At 41.0% G+C, this 16,797-nt stretch overlaps 1 protein-coding gene across 2 annotated transcripts in view; it reads left to right on the plus strand.

Annotated features, from left to right (window-relative positions):
* Window positions 1-8,080: 8,080 nt before the first annotated feature.
* NYAP2 (neuronal tyrosine-phosphorylated phosphoinositide-3-kinase adaptor 2) overlaps window positions 8,081-16,797 on the plus strand; it is a 146,258-nt gene continuing 137,541 nt past the window's right edge. Inside the window, exons 1-2 of one of the 2 annotated variants that reach the window (XM_074591635.1) lie at window positions 8,081-8,653; window positions 15,920-16,162. In XM_074591635.1, coding sequence (XP_074447736.1) covers window positions 15,957-16,162 — 206 coding nt within the window. In that variant the 5' untranslated portion in view covers window positions 8,081-8,653; window positions 15,920-15,956. Of the gene's footprint in view, window positions 9,395-15,919; window positions 16,163-16,797 lie in introns of both variants that reach the window. The other variant, XM_074591634.1, reaches the window with a different exon arrangement.

Below are 16,797 nucleotides of genomic sequence, written 5' to 3' on the forward strand. Positions count from 1 at the left end.
TCCATTGATAGGAATAGCTATTATACTGAGAGAATATAAAGGATCACAATATTTTCTCCAAGAAAATAAGCAGGAGGGGAAAACCACAAATATGTTAACTGACGTATGATGATTAGCCAGCTGTAGCTGTGGAGAAAACTGATTTTTTTTTTCTTAGAGTTTATTTTGGGAGTGCCTGCAGGAAGTTATTGTTTCCATAGTAATTAGAAGAATTTGATATATTTTTAATTGCTTTATATCCAAGCATGGGAAAAATAATTTACATTGGTCAAAGTGTTTACCATAACTTATATGTCGTTGCAAACTTCAACCCTTTTCTCTCGGAGATGAGAATTTTCTGACTGTAAGAGAGAAGCTACTGCTCTTTCTTTTTACTCAATCTGAGTGGTAAGGGAAGTGCTTACACAGCCTGTATATAGACACCCAAACACATAAAATGAGGCTTATCTCCCTAAATTGATAAGAACAAATCGGACTTCTGCTCCCTGTTGCCCTTAAAGGAGTTTAGTTGGTCCATGACCAGAGGAACTGGTCAGTTGATGCCAACCGAGGTTACCTATGAGGTCAACTCTCACCTTGTCACTAGCCTGTTCTGTGAATGAGGTCTTCCCCTCGTGCTTTTTAACCTTGGATCACTGTGCAGGATTTAAGTCAAGAGCAGCTAATGAGGGCTGGGGGAGCTTGGCCGCATACTGCCAGGGCAGGCTGCTGGCAGTGACTTCTGGCTGAGTGATGGCCAGTCTCCATCATCTGCCTGCAGTTCTCCATGCTTGGATTGAGCTCCAGGGGCTGATGATCTCCTAATGCTGGCTTCCTACGGACTGGACCGTAAGGAAGCTTAGATCCTACCCAGAATCTTACATAGCTACTGCATCTCTGAGTGTGACTTGCTGATTTGGATGATGTGAACAGCATGAGGTAGCTAGCTTCCCTCTCACTGAAAATCCCTTGTACAAAGCCTTCCTCTTCTACCGAAGCCCACTGTTCCTTCAACTCTAGAGTTAATGAGACAATCTTTGTGTCATCAAGAAAAGCAAAGAAACAAACACTCATCCATGCCCTCAGTTTTTTCTTTCATCCCTGGAGACGCTGAAGGCCAGGCTGGATGAGGTTCTGAGCAACCTGATCTAGTTAAAGATGTCCCTGCTGGGTGGTTAGACTAGATGGTCTTTAAAGGTCCCTTCCAACCCAACACATTCTATGATTATTCTCTGCTGTGGACATCTCTTCTTTGGCTTGAAGTCGCTTTCCCCACATTCTTGTATTTCATTCCTCTTTTTTTTTTCTTCCCTCTTGCTCCTCCACTTTTCCCCCTAGCATTCACTGAGCTGTGTGTGCTCTCTCTAGGAATCTAACAGCTTTTTTGTCCAAATTTCACTTGCCTTCCTGGCCCATCCTGAAGTGTGTAGCAACAAATATTTCATGTGGATTTTTATTAAGTACTGAAAACAACACATTTGAAAAATACATTATATAGTGGTGGTGTTCATAAAGCTTAAGTATATTTTACTGAATAAATAGCATCTTTTTGTTTCTATATAGAGTTAATGCCTTAGAATTTAGCCAACAGCAACAATTTACTCTTAAATACTATCTTAATGTGCATAACACAACTACATTATTTAATAGAGGAATTTATCAATTTGTTAGTCCTAAATTACAAACTGTACTTCTCTGAGTCTTTCCAGTCTGTCAGTATTTACCATACCTTTATTTAGTGGCCTAGATGCTTTTTTGGTGAAAGTGAGCAACTTTGACTTTGCCCTATCTTTGCCCATTTCCTAACCAGAGGGGACTGACTTACCTGTAGTGCTGGAAAAAAAATTGCAGATTATATTAATGAGTGCAGATAGGAGGCTTCAAGTTTCTGGAAAGTTTCTCAACTCCTATTCCCAGACCTCTTGCTCTAGACTTCATCACGGGTTGCTTTTACAGATCTTGTGGTCTGTGGGCTTCCAGGCACTTTTTTTCTTTCCGGAGTTTGGAAATGATGTGGGGCTCACTGGAGCTCCTTGTTCACAGCTGAGTCTCTGAGGAGCTCAGATGAAAGCAAGAAGCTGGCTGCTCCTGAATGAGACCCAACTGGCCTGCCTTCCATCTGCTGGGCCGCGCTGGCGCTCTGCTGCCCGCTGATTGCATAGGCAGGGTGGTCCTCTCACAAGTAATAACATCCATGTGGTGCCAAAATCCCAGGCTAGTTCTCAGCTTGATCAGTTTCCCAATCTGCTTCGCCACACGGCCAAGCGGCATTTGTGCCAGCAGAAGGCCAGAGGAATAGCTGGGGGTGGGAGGAAAGCAGAGCCGCATTCTTGATTCTGTTTTTTTTAGCTGCAGTCCTGGCTTACGCAAATTTGAAATGCCTGGAGATTGTCAAGTGCTCTCGTAAAGCACTTTTGCAACTTACATGCATGGTCACATTTGTATACTGTGTACATACTCTTCTCTGCCTGCCTTAAAGTAGTCGAGTGGTTGCATGTGCTTGTCATTTGTTGTTGTGGAGTTTCTAGGGCAGGAAGGACTGCCTGTCAGCTCCCTGACCGCCTGCAGGATTTTCTTTGCTTCTGTAGGCTTCAGCAGGCCAGGTCTCAGTGCAACAGCTTTGGCATGTGTGCTGCTTGGGCGCTGGCGTCATTTTCAGATAGAAGCTTAAGCACACTAGTAGTGTCTGTAGCATAAGGACTTTTCACTTTAAAAGTCACCGGCCACTTTGGCAGGGGTACCATTCTCACGCTGTGAAGTGCCCTCTGCATTGTGTATTGCAAGGAAGTGATTTGGTTGAAAAGAACACCCTCCTCTTTGTTTTTTTTTTTTGGATTCTCCCTCATTCCCACCCAAAATTATTTCTGTTCTGGATCATTTCCATGACCCAGTTCCCTGCAAGGCCACACATCACGTAATGGGAACGAGCAGCAGTGTGGGGGGTGACAAGCAAGCTTAAACTGCCTTGCCTTTATACTTCATAGGATAAAGATTGCTTCTTTAGGGCTAGAAAATCGAGGCCATTATAGGAGAAATAGAGCATAGTGTGAGTGCAACCATACTGACATACCTGGGTTTATCCTGGAATAATAAACCCACCTACTACCCCAGTATGAGCTAAACACTAAAAGCACAGTTTTGCTGGTACAACTGCATCTATGTTGGAGGATTTTGCCAGCATCCACTGTGGTATAAATACAGATGTCTGTATTTGGGACCTGACCATAGAAACGTATCTTTACCAGCTTTAATTGGTTTTAGCTAGGAGCTAACTGGCTCCAGAAGAACTACTTATAGCTTAACATTTCTGTTGAAAATGTACCATTTAGTAATTAATGGGTTTGGAAAGCAGCCAGAATCTTTCAATCTAATCCAGTTTAGGAAAAAAGAACCAATTGACTCTTTTTTTTGAATGGTAAATATAATGAAATATTTTACAACAAATCATACTTAAAAATAGCCCAGTTGCACCAGCTGTCATGTAGGATAAATCACTTGCATCAGGACATGATCTTTGTGATTTGTGGTTCATGCAAATAAGAGCAGGGTTTTGCTCCACATTTTGTATTCAGGCAAAGTTCCCCGTGGACTTCAATGGGAATTTTGCCTAAGCAATAACAGCAAAATTGGTCCCACGTGAAAAAAATTGATCACTGGGGAAAATTAAGAGATTTTTCTTAAAGGCACAGATGGCAGTTAAGCATTTAACTTTAATTGGCTTTTTACATGAGTGGGGACCCCTCTACTGTTGTACCTTTAGAAGAAACCTCCTTAGTACTCTGAAAAGAAATTTGTGTGACAGTTGTGGATAGTCATTTGCTGGGAGGGATAGAGCCAGTGTGCTCTAGGGAAGTGAAAGGGTGCTACAGAGGGATGTGAAATATCTGAAATAAATGCCAAGGTGGAGATAGAACAATAAGAGCTTCCTTTACTCTTACTGTGTGAGTAGTTTTACTTGTTGTGACAGCACTGTTATGTGTGAGGAGGGAGAGAGGGGCAAAAGGAGCCACATGTGGCTGGGAGAAGGAGCAACTGGGAGAAGAACTTCCAGGGTTTTAAGAATGCTTGAGGGGCAAAGACATGAATGTTAAAGCTTATCTGGGGCATAGAATGAAACAACTTGGGAAAAGTGGCCTTAAAGGCTCAATTTAGTATTTCAGCATATCATGTTGAAAATTAATTGCAAATAGATCCTGGGGTTTTCATGTTGCTTAGCATGATCACAAGTAGATACTAAGAGCATGAACAAACCAAATCTGAGAAAGTTGCTTAAGATCAAGGTTATGGTGAGCACTGTGCTTGGGTTTGGATATAGTTTGTTTTTCTATTCATTTTCCTTGAATTAACCCACTGCCATGTAAAAGTTTTTATTAACAGGTTGAAATCAGAATAAAAATCTAGGCATCTTTTTTCACACACACACAATTCAGTGCTAAGGGCATATGACAGTGATTGCTAAACCAAGACTTAGGATGCAGCATAGGTAAGGTTGTCATTGAAAATTTCACTTGCCTCACTCCTGAGAACATTTTATCATGAAATTAAGATACTTGGCTTGGTCCTAACAGTTACAACTTATTAGAATTAGATACCAGGTGCTGGAGTCAAGAAAAGCCAAATAGAACTGCTGGAAAGGTCAGGGATAGTAGCAAGACCTATCATAAGAGATATGGCCAGGGATCAGGCAAGGAATCAATACTGCAAGGGGCATGAAGTAGCTAGAGCAATTGCAGACTGGCAGCAATAGAAACTAAGAATCAGGACTAAGCACACAAGAGGAAAAAGTAATTGAAGCTAAGGAGCTGGGGTAAAGAAGAAATAAGAAAACCAAGTTGCGCTTAGCTTAGCCAAGGGACATGGTAATCGCCACACGTCAGCATCTTAGTGGTCTCATATTTTTAAGTGTGGGTAAACAGCCAACCATTAGCTTCCTCTGTGATGAGTCTGCCAAGCCTTTGGTCTTTGCAAAATCTGCCTGATAGGAACCTTGTCTTATTTGGTTGCTGCATGGACAGGTTTTGTTCAGTAGCCTCTCTCTTCTCATTCACTGGGATGCAGAGTTTGGATATGGGAGTGTAGGTTCCTACCACACTCCCCTTGGTTAGGTGTCAGGAATCTCCATGTTTAAATCTTCAGTTTCTGGTTTTAATTGTTTTTGTTTGGGTTTTGTTTGGTGTTTTTTTTTTTTTAGTTCTTATGGAGACTCCATTCATGGAACTCTTAATTTGTGGCCTGGAGTTCAGACATAAAAATCTGTCGTGGGACTGCCTTCTGAGGAGAAGCTTCAAATGATCTGGGGTTGTGGTGCATTCAAAGTGAAGAAACCTGTCCTTTTTGACTCTCGTAAATGTAAATAATTACATAACCGTCCCTGCATCAAGTCATGTGTTATCAGGTTTAGACCTGGAAACAATGGGGTTTCCTTTTCTTGAGGAGTATTCCTCCTCTGTTCACCAACCAAGCAAAGACTGAGTCAATAGCACTGAACTCTAATACATTTGTCCTCAAGCTTCCCTTACTTCAGAGACAGGCAGACGGTCTTTCTCAGCCACTAAGTAGCCAGTTAGCATCTTAAATGAATATTCTCTTCCTCTTGAAAGCCCTTTGTCTCTCTGGTGCCTGCAGTCTTCAGGCTTGCAAATCCACTTGTCTCTGAGCCTGAAAGGGCTTGTCATCTCCTTGCAAAGGAGCCTCCTGCAGAGGTCTGCCTTCTCCCTATTTATATAGTGTGTGCTTCCAGCCTTTCAGCATGGTCGGGCAGAGGTTGTGGTAGCCCGCAACTATTGTAAGACTAAGTAGTTGCCAGTGTGCATTTTCACAGCAGATTGTTCATCTTCTCTTTTCCCACTGCAAATGCCAACCACAGGTCAAGTGACATCTCTCCTCATGTTCATGTATATTTATATATTACATATGCGTGTGTGTGAGCATGTATATACACATAAATAAACAAATAAAATGGGTTTATCTACATGCTATGTAATGAAGCCTTGCACAAGTTTTTAAGAAATTCAAAGCAAATGCAAATAATCTACATCTGTTAGAATTCTGTGTGGTTGTAACCTCCAAGAAAGATGGGGAGAGGGGATTGGCTGCTACTAAGAGGAATGAATGGTTCTCCACTGCTAGCTGTCTGGAGACCAGGAAGCCTGGTGTAGACCTCTGCATGAGAACACCGGTAGTAATTTGTGGAGGTGCATATATTTGTACTGATTAGGCCTCTTTTATAATGAAGGAGTGAAAGCCAGTTCCACCTTCATTAAGGTTGTCATTAAACATGTTTAAAGATGATTATAGGACTGTTCTGTAAAAAACTTGGGGAGGGAAAACCCCCAAAACATGTTACCTGGGTTTTGATCCAGCTCTTTTGCCATCCACACAGAAAGTCCAATGATTGATCCTGTAGGTGCTTTTTCGTCGGTTGATGCTATCTGGCTGTGGAGGCAGATGAGAGACTTTTCTGTGCTTTAACCAGGAGTGGAACTGCCAGCCTTGCAGAGCTCATGATATTCCCCCAGTGCCCTTTCCACAGTGCTACTGGAAGGAATAAAAGGACATTTCCTTCCAGAGCCGATGGAGATATGGTCCCCAGGAGCCTTGGTTCAAGAATGATAAGATGTGGAAACTGCCAAAAGGTGCAATAACAAATGTAGTCCGGAAGATAATTGTATTTGAGTGAGTTCAGTTACTGGCATGAACCATGTGGTGAAGACAGCCAAGTGTTTCACACTTGTGGATTAAAATTTGTAGTTCTTCAAATTGCTTATGAACCTGTAATGACTTTACAGTGATATCTTTGTTAAAGTAACATGGATGGAAGTATGACTGGACAAATTCTCTGTTTTGGTGCGTGACTTGGGGCAGACAGAAACAGGGAAGGTCTGAAATTCTGGGAGTATTGGAAATAAAGGGGCTATTATGTGACAGAAATCTCCATTTGATTAAAATAAAATAATTCCCCAATTACTGCACAGCCACAGCTCTTCTTAAGATATACTTCAAGGAAGAAAAAATCAGAAGCAGAGTTGTGGGCAAGCCTCTGGGCTAGGGAAAGAACTCTCCTTCCAGGACTGCCTCCAGTTCTTCTACACCATAGTTACTTCCTTTCCAGATCTCTTTCCCTGACAAAAAGAAAAACCCTCCATATCTTCAGACCCCATTCTTCTGTCTTTGTAACCCTTGTCAAACCATCCTTTTGACATGGTCTCTTGGAGATGTTATGTGTAAGCTTCACTGCCCTGTTTCGCAGGTTGCAAGGGGTGTGCTGGGCACACACTGTTACAGTGAGCAGTGAGTGAGTGACTAATGAATATGAGAGGGAGCTTTAGGATCAGGCTTTTTTCAGGCTACGGTTCCACAGGGCATCACTATGTTTTGCAGTGTGTCTAGGTGGCTATCTTGAGTGGTCTTGAATGTTGGGTAAACTTGATATTGTGAGTAATAAATACGCAGGAAGTTCTCCTGTGCTCTGTGGGTGAGATCTAATTTATGTACTAGCACTGCTTTTCATGTGAACATACGTTTCTTTGAAAGGACTTTATTCCATGGCTATAACTTCTGTTATTAGTTTTAGAAATAAATTCAACTGTTATTGTAACATCAGAATCAAGATTTATGTAAGAGAAAAATGTGCCTGTAACTTAAGAAAAGAGGAAGAATGAAATGGCATTTAACAATGGGGTAACACATTCTGTGCGCATTCAGACATCTCCCTTTTAACAGGCTTTTGCGCAGGGAGTGAATGCTTTTGCTTTGTGTCCAGGCTGCAGGTTTGGGGGAGAGAAAGCAAAACTGCACATATTCTGCAAGGAGGAGCTATAACACAGACAGATCCAGTTCAGGAAAAAGGAAGTGATTTCTTCCAAGCCATTACACTCACGAATTCTGGATGAGCATAAAACTGTGTGGTTTCACTCTGAATGCTTCTCAAACAGAATGCTTCTTTCCAGAGTGTGCATCTCGTATCAATACAAGTAAAACAGTGCAAATGTCACATGCATTCTGTCCGAGTAGCATAGTTTTGTTCTCGTGCAATGGGAGCAGGTGGTGGGAGGTTGTTTTGATGAGGTTAAGAAGCTCCTCCCCTCTTTCCCCAAGCAGCAGCCTAATCTGCGTCAGCAGTAATTGTGTGCCTTGCACTGCTTTCAGTGAGGGTGAGTGCAAAAGATACATCAATATGAGGTATCAAACTGAGGCTTAGATGTTCCTTTTAAGTGGCTGCTCATTTCCTTGAGCCATAACATGGGCTAAAGGTTAACTTACACATTCTCCGTGGAAGAACAATTTCTTTTTTTTTGGGAAGGGAGAAGGAGGGGGGAAGGGCGTTGTTTCATATTCTTTCCTACCTATAGACTAAATGTGATGTACACTGCTGTTCATGCAGATTTTTTTTTTTCACTGGATGACTTGCTAATCAGACCTGAGTGCAGTGGAGATAAGAGAGAGCCAGTTGCCTAGCTAAGAGGCTCTGCCGAGCGCCCCAGCCGCCGGAGCCGAGGACAGAAGCAGCCGCCGCGCTCCCGCTCCCGGCGCGTCCCCGCTCCCGCCGCCCGCCCCCGCCAATGGGCCTAGCGCGGGGGAGCTGTCCGAGGTGCTAGGATGCTGGCTGCGCGGGGGGTCAGGGCAGCCGGATTGCAGCAGGAGAGGAGCCCCACAGTCCTGCTGGCACCCGAAGGTAGGCTTGCTCTTTGTTTGAGAATCCCTGATTAATCAACAGCAGCATCAACAGACTAAGGCAGCTGGGAAGAGCAAGCCTGCCTGTAGTCACGGGGGAGAGAGAGAGAGACGATGCCACAAGCTAGACTGCCTCAGACCTTCTCTAAGTGGCAATGAGAGAGCGAGCATCTTTCCTGCTGCAAGAAGCCATTTGGATAGGATGTTTTCTATTCCTTATATTCTGTTCTTTTTGTCTCCACGGAACATATTCAAATGAGGCACCTTAGAAATCTCTGTGTTAGTGCATATGATGGTGCTGTAATCTTCTATGTTGTAAAGTGGGTAAAAATCATCCAGTTTCTTCTCTGCTGGACCTCAAAGCAGGGTGTTGTTTATACCCTCCCATTATCTGTACCCTCTCTTCTCTGAATGTGGATTTAAAGAAGCAAGCACCTGTCTTCTCTTGCCACTGCATTTTTTAAAAGCCAAACTTTCCATGCCATTTTAATCGTATGTTAAGAAGATCTGTAACGTAACACACTGACTTATAGTGATGTCGAATTCTACAATCTGGGCAATTTTGCCAACAAGATTTAATGCACTTTAACTGAAGAAAAAACTGAGCCTAACTGCAAATCTGTTTCTTATGGTGCTGAAATATCCCTTCCGACTGCACTGAGATAACCACAGGAAAGGGCTTTTACAGGCAAAAGTCACCTTTGATTATTGCACTTAGCAGTCCCCGTGGACTTAAATTTTGGTACGTACATATTTTAATACATTATATGAGCATGCTAACAAAATATGGTGCTAATTAGAATGAAAAAATAGTATTATCAAATGAAATAATGAGTAGTCAGAATGCGTAATGGTGAAGTTGCATGTATTTTTAGGAGGTATTAATCAAGCCATTGCTAAACTAAAAGCTGAAGTCTATTTGGTTATTTTTTTGTACTTCACATGTTGATTGTGCTTGTAATAGAGACATTTTGTAGCTGGATTTTTTTGTTCATAAAAAGCACTGTTAAATAATTAAAAACATTCTTTGCTATTTTCTGATGAATTAATTGAAATAAGTAACTAATATAGATGTTTGAAATTATCAGACCCACTGCACCATTAATATTTTACAGCATCTTAACATGATGCACATGATGCTGGTGGTAGTGAAATCTCCATTTCATTTTCTTGAGGAGGAAAAAAAAATTACATCCATCAGTGAGAAGCTAATTCTTTCTTCTGAGTTCAAATACACTCTTGTTTGCATACAGAATGTGTGTGTATATGCCTATGTGCATTGTGTGGTTTTATTTCTTGTTATTCATAAGTCTTCCACATAATATTGGGATGATAAAATATCATAATTGCATTTAACTGCTTGCCATTCTGAATCTAGATTTGTAATTGTCTGACATCGGTGTGGTTAGAAGGAAGCAGGGGATAAAAGTGATCCCCTCAGGGGATAAAAGTGATAAAAGTGTTGCTGTATTGCAAAGTAAACAACAGTTCTTTACGTTCTAGAGTCATAGAGGAGTCATTGTTAGTAAAAATCTTTTTCCTTTTCAGAAGGCACTAGCAAGGGAGCCAAAATTCAAGGCTTAGGGTATTTTTTTTCAGTTCTTAAAATTACAGGGAGCATAACTTTCACCTATGAAGGGTGGGACTTCTATAGAAATGGACTATTTCTTTAAACCCATGCAGTAGCATTCTTATTCTACTGAAGGAGACACTTTTAACCTCTTTAAGTGAAGGGCTTAGTACTACTTAGCTTCAGTGATTTCACCTAGGTGCTAGAGCTCATGCTGTGCTGTATAATGAGGACAAGGTATATAATCTGTAACCCCAGTCAAAATACAAAGTATTGTTTTGTACTTCTGAATGAGTGCAGTGGTTCTTCTTTAAATATCTGCATAAAGCGTTGTCAAATGTTATATAGTAGGAAACTTGCAACCTGTTTCAGAAGGTCTTTCCTCTTTGACATTAGAATTTAATACATCACTGTGTGAAAACAGCAATGCCAGCTCATTGTTAAGAATGAGCAGGGAATGCAACTCTAAGAATTTCTTAGTAATTTGTCTCATCACATTCGACTGTTTGGGTATTTCGAAGCTTGCTTGGTATAAGGCTCAGTTATGATAAGAGACTGAGTTCTGCAAAGTAGTCTCTAGTATATTTTTCCATGACTGAATTTTTCTTGGTTGCAGTGAAAGTATTCTTTGTACACCCAATACCATTAGGTCCTTATTAGTGCTGCTGTGGTCAGCAGTTTGTGAAAATCGGATATGGCTGGTCTGTCTACTTTGCTCTTACTGCCTTGCAAGAAACTAGAATGCAACAGCTCAAACTCGAGGGTTGAATGGCTGGTTAGCATCCTTGATTTGTGCAGAATCTTTCTGTTATACCAAATTCAGTGGAGGGAATTGACAAGTAATGTGAAAGCAGATGTGTTATCAAAGAGAGGAGGTAGTATTTGGAAGGGAGACAGGCAGGATGGGAGAGGTGTGTAGACCTTTATAAATTAGGGGTTGGACTCAGGACTTTGGGCAACCCCACTCTCGTATTTACAAGCTCTGTTTTCTTATGTTAAAATTAAAAAAAAAATAAATCCCTCTGGTTTGCAAGAAGGCAATCAGTGCCTTTGTCATTACTTCAAAAAGCTCCTTCAGTTTAATGTCAGGACTGCCAATTTTCAATGCAGCACAGCTGCAGCTTATGGCTGTCAAGCATGCTGAAAAGCAACTGGTATTTTGGGGATCCTCATGAATAACAGGGAGAACTGCATGTCTGAATACTAACATATAGGGCTGCTTTGATACTGTGATATTGAGTTGATTACTCCTTATATTCTGAATTCAATATTTTTGCACACTGATCATATGAAAAGGAGGTGGGTTTGAGCAAGAATGCTGTACACTGGCAGCAGAGCAAACAGTTAAATTAGAAGTAAGGTATGCAACAGTCTTCTGAAGCACAATGCATTATTCTCACATAGAAATTGTGTCTGAATCAATACAAAGATCTTGAATTTAGTTACGTAAATATTTCTAGGCAAACTAGTAAGGGGACTGCTTGCCCTTGCCAGTAAACCAGATGCACTGGCAGGGAAGGGGAAAAAAAATGAAAAAAACCCAATCCTGCGAGCTGCTCTCTGCTTCTTTGCCAATGTCCCTCTGATGTGGGGATACCTGAAGAGACAGGTGCCAGCAAGCATGATTGCGCGTTCATTTTTTTCTCAGTAAGGTTTCACACTGTGTTAGTTTGACCTTTAAGAGGCAAAGTGAACATGTTGGAGAACTCCTTCTTTGTGTCCTTGCACACAGGTGAATTTCCAAAAATGCTCATATTCAGTGAACACTACAACAAAGTTCCTCCAATCAATTTCTGTTGACTTCAATAGCTAAAATCCAGGGGTCTTTCTGTTCCTTCACAATGAGGAGGGGAAGAGAAAGGAGTGTCAAAAGAATTTCACAAATGGAGCAACTTCCTGTTACAATTTTCTAGGGCTGCTTGGTTTCAGAAAACAAATGCTTTGAAAACAATTTGACTGCAAATACACAGGTGACCCTGTATGGTCCTTGTTACCAGATAACAAAATCCCTGACCACAGTGTGCATGTTAAGTGTACCAAAATGGTGGTGCCTCACCTACAGCTTATATCACTTATTTAACAACTTGCATTTGCATATTTTTAATCAATTATAAATGTACTCAAACAGAACACTTGCTTGTACTTGTATCTGCTCTGGCAGATGGCTAGGAATTGCTCACTACCTGAGTTTACCAGTCAGCAGAACCTTTGATCAAAAGTTGATTAATGCTGTCCACACATTTTCCAAGGAAGTTGACAAGCAGGCAGTGCATGGGACTTGATGGGCAATTACAAAGCATACTTATTAAGGTAACATGGTATCTCCGAAGTGGCATTAATACCTGTAAATAAAATCGGTCCTAGTGTGCCGTACGAGGAATACTAATACTGTAAAAATGTTTATAGTGATTAGTTAAGCTTTTTGCCCTAGCTGTTTGCATTTTTATTCCCTGCTTAAGTGTGGCCCGTACAACTGTCCAATATTAGTAAATGCAACGAGTCTGTAAAATACCATGCATGCAGGAGATACGCAGCTTTTGATCCAGAAAATGCTTGCTACTGGTATAGATGCTTTTCAGAGTTAATGCCATAAGAGCTGATTCAAAATTTTGAAATATCTGGGAGCCTTCCAGCTCTACGTCCAGGAGTATCCCAAACTGAATTTGGTGTCGCAAGCATGCAAGCATCAACAGTCACAGGAGGAGGTCAGTAGCTACAGTTGTTCTGTACTGTTGCAGGATTGGACTCCTGTTAGGACGAAGAATATGTCTTCATCAGTTTATTAAATAGTGTGTAAATCTTTGTCATTCTACATGAGTTCAATAATAGACAACATCAGTGATAAATCAGTGTATAAAGTATCTGGTCAGTGCGTGCAGCAGAATAAAGGCTTTTTTATTTCAGTCTTTGTCCAATTGGAATGACTTTATCCTCTCGTATGAAAAATAAATTTCATAATAAAAGGAGACTCAGCATATCCTTAAGTATCAGCTCATTTTTGACCTCCAAAAGGAAAGGGAAACAATGAGGAAACAAATGCAGTATTGTTATCATAAAAAAGGGTGTTAAGCAGATCAAGTTCTTTATGTCTCTGTGAAAAATGGATCAGAACCCCATTTATTGAAAGCCTGCTGAAGTTATCTTCAGTATAAAATTCCATTTTATACTTCAGGAGTAAAATCTGATCCCTGGAGAAATCAATGGCAAAACTGCCATTAAGGTCGCTAGGGTGGGGTTTCTCTGTTGTACAGGTTCATCTGAATTTAATTCAATATATGCAGAAACTAGGCTTTACTAGAAGTCCCAACTTGGGGGGGGGGGGGAGGGGGGGGGGAGACCAAAAAAAAACCCAAAGAGTGAAATAAAAATCTACTGGGGAAATGGCCCAGATTTGAAGCATCAAAAAGCGGATACCATTTGAGAAATTTAGAGACAGTGGAGTTAGAGCCAACTATGCTGTTTGTTAGCATTGGTTTTAATCAGGTAGTCTTCGTGCTGTATACAGAGACCCCCAGGAAGGGGCTATGGTATCTAGATTTACTTTTCTTAATCAGAAAGGTTAGGAATTGGTCTAAAATTACGTCTACTGGAGCATCAGTAGCATTGACAGAATCTGTTTAGCTCTTTGCCAGCTTCCCAATTCACTCCTTTGCAGATACTGTGATGCTTGTGATGACTATATAGGATAGCTCAATGTATATGGCAACCCAGTGGACTTCTAACCACTTCCAGCATGAAAGCTGTGTGAACTTGCATGTTGGGCTACACTAAGACCTCCCTCACTGGTTTTACCCTGCAGGGATTGGTAGGAGATACCTAAACCCATGCCTGAAAATCCTTTAAGATAATTTAGTGACCCTGAGCATCAGCCTTGTGCTTATGTTCAGTCTTAGTTGATAGAAAAAGTTGTCTTGGGAGGCTGAAGAGGTGATAGGAGCAGACCCTTTGCATCTTTTGAATCTTCATGACTTTAACAGTCAGGTTACAATTGTACAGAAATAATTTTGATACAGAGACACAGAACAAAGGGAAAAAAAAAACCTGGTGTCCTTTTAAAATATTAACTGCCTGAAACCAGCTGCATCTTGCCATTGCCACTTCAAGTGATGAAAAACAGGGAAAAAATTTAAAGAAGGGAAAAAATATTTCTCTTTTCTTTTCATGTCTTGCAGATTGCTTACTCCGTGGATGTAAAAGCATTCTGTTCTCATGTTTAGGGCTGTGCCTGAAGGCCCAGGGTGGATTGATAGATTCAATAAGAGCTTTTAATTGTTGTTATTTTTTTTTTTTAGAACCAGTGTCTACCCTGATCAGAATTTTGCTTGTCCAACAGTGTAATAAAGATTAGAAATATGGCAGTATATTAGGAAATGGAGGAAACACTTTTGTTCCTGGTTTCACAGGACTCTACCCCTAAAATCTGTGTGCAGACAGGATACTCGTTGCCTATTCAATAAGATCACTTCTAGTTGCAGGGCTGGCATCCGTTCTCAGGCTGATTCCGAGAAGTCACACCACCCTTCTTCGGGGAAGGGAGGAATGCTCTAGCAGTGAAGAAGCAAATGTGCCTTAGAGAGCTGAGTTCGTTTGCCAGTGCGTCAGTCACCCTCTGCCTCGTCTGTAAGATGAGGACCCCCCTCACAGGGCTGTGTGAGGGTAATGCCACTCAAGATCATAATTCTCAGGACCTTACAGTAATCAGTATTTAAAATAAGAGGATGGCATTATTCTGTCTTATTGAAGTTCTATTTTACTTATTAAACCAGTAGTTAATTTGGTTGTATAGAATTTAGCCAGTGTGTTTCTTGAAATTATACCTTGCCTTTAGTCACCTGTAGTATTTACTGATGTGTCTATACACTAGAGTTCTTGTGACTCTCAGGGTGTCTGCTGCTGAGTGGAAAACATTTAGGGCCTTTCTGAGAGCTTCTGGGGTGTCTACCATGGAGCCAGGAGTGACCTAGGGATTTAAGTGTGTCTGTGCTCCATGCTGCTTAGCTGGAGGTAAATCCAAGTGTCTGCCATACCTGTGGAAGAAATACAGAAGCTTGGAGAATTCAAGGACTTTAGAGTTCTGAAGGTCCCAGCTTCAAGCTAACAAGCTGTTGGGCAACAGATGACCTTATGGGCTCAAATCTATGTTACTAAGAAGTATAGGAAACTATTTCACAATGTTTCTTTCCAGACTTTGAACCTAAAGAAAATTTTTAACGTTTTTGTTCAAGAAAATAGAACAGTATTTTTCACCTGAACTTTGGAATATCCTGCAGAATAGGAGTTTTATCTAATGATGTGCTCTGGTGCAGCTTTATCTAAATTGCAAAAAGAACCTGTTGTCCTGGGATGGAAGCCTTTTCAGTCCAATTCAAACTGCGGTTCAGGGAGGTCAGTGTTGCTGCAACTGAAGGGCATTAGGAGAAGGGAAGGGGTGGGAGAAAATGTTTTTGGGATTTGAACAATGTATAACTGGACGGATCTGCATCACTTGGAAGAGGAGACACCTGGTTTTTATCTCCTCTTGTCTCAAGTAATGCTGTTCTGTGTTCTCAATTGCTTTGTTTATTATCCTTTAGACAGGAGAAAGTCTAAAAAATTGTCTCTTACAGAGATGTTAATTACAATTGACACAATCTTGCTGTCGTAAACCATAAGCTATTTTCCTACTGATTAAGGTATTATGTGTTTTTCAACCTGCAGGAAACGTTGCTTTCCTTTGTTCATTATCTCCTGCAAGATGATGAGTTCTAATCAGGAGGAGGTCACTTTGGGCGCTTTTCTCCAGTATATTGAAGATATGGGGATGAAGGCCTATGATGGCTTGGTTATACAGAATGCATCAGACATTGCTCGAGAGAATGATCGCATGAGGAATGAAACAAACCTGGCTTACTTGAAAGAAAAGAGTGAAAAACGCCGAAAACAAGAAGAAGCAATAAAACGGTAAATATTTTGATAAAAAGATGAGTGGTCTGGCAGAATGAATGAACAGTGAGAGGCTTGTTCTCAGATATGGTAAATATGTGTAGACTGATTGATTTCTAAGTAGTTTGCTGGTAAAAGCAATACAAACCATCGGCCTATGTCAGACTCCTAACTGCATGTGTTTTACATTGTGTAGGCATGATGCTGAATGGTTCTACCTCCCTCAGTGGAAGAGAGTATTCCCACCCAAACGTATTCAGTTTGAGCACGTGTGGCATCTTCAGCATGTCTGAGTTGCAACAAAAAGTTTAGGTGTTAGGAACAGGAGATGTAGCTCTAATGGTCCTTACCCACTCAGTGCTTTTAGATGCACAGTGTGTCCTTTGTGCAAAGATGCATTGGTCTGAGCTCTTGCAAGACAGGGACAGCCTCACAGATCAAAATAGACTGTCCTCGAGTTGATGTTTTAAATCTGGTAAATTTTCAAAGATCTTTAATTGCTTCAGAGGTTTTACAAAAATCATGTCTGTTGTTTGTCATTTCCTCACCATTCTCACGCTCTGAAGTCAGTAAAAATATTGCAATCATTTAAAGGAAAATGGATCAAGCCCCTGATGGGTAGAACCCTGTAATGGCTCTTCTTGAACAATTCC

Source organism: Larus michahellis, chromosome 6, assembly GCF_964199755.1.
Source record: "Larus michahellis chromosome 6, bLarMic1.1, whole genome shotgun sequence".
Lineage (NCBI taxonomy): Eukaryota > Metazoa > Chordata > Aves > Charadriiformes > Laridae > Larus > Larus michahellis.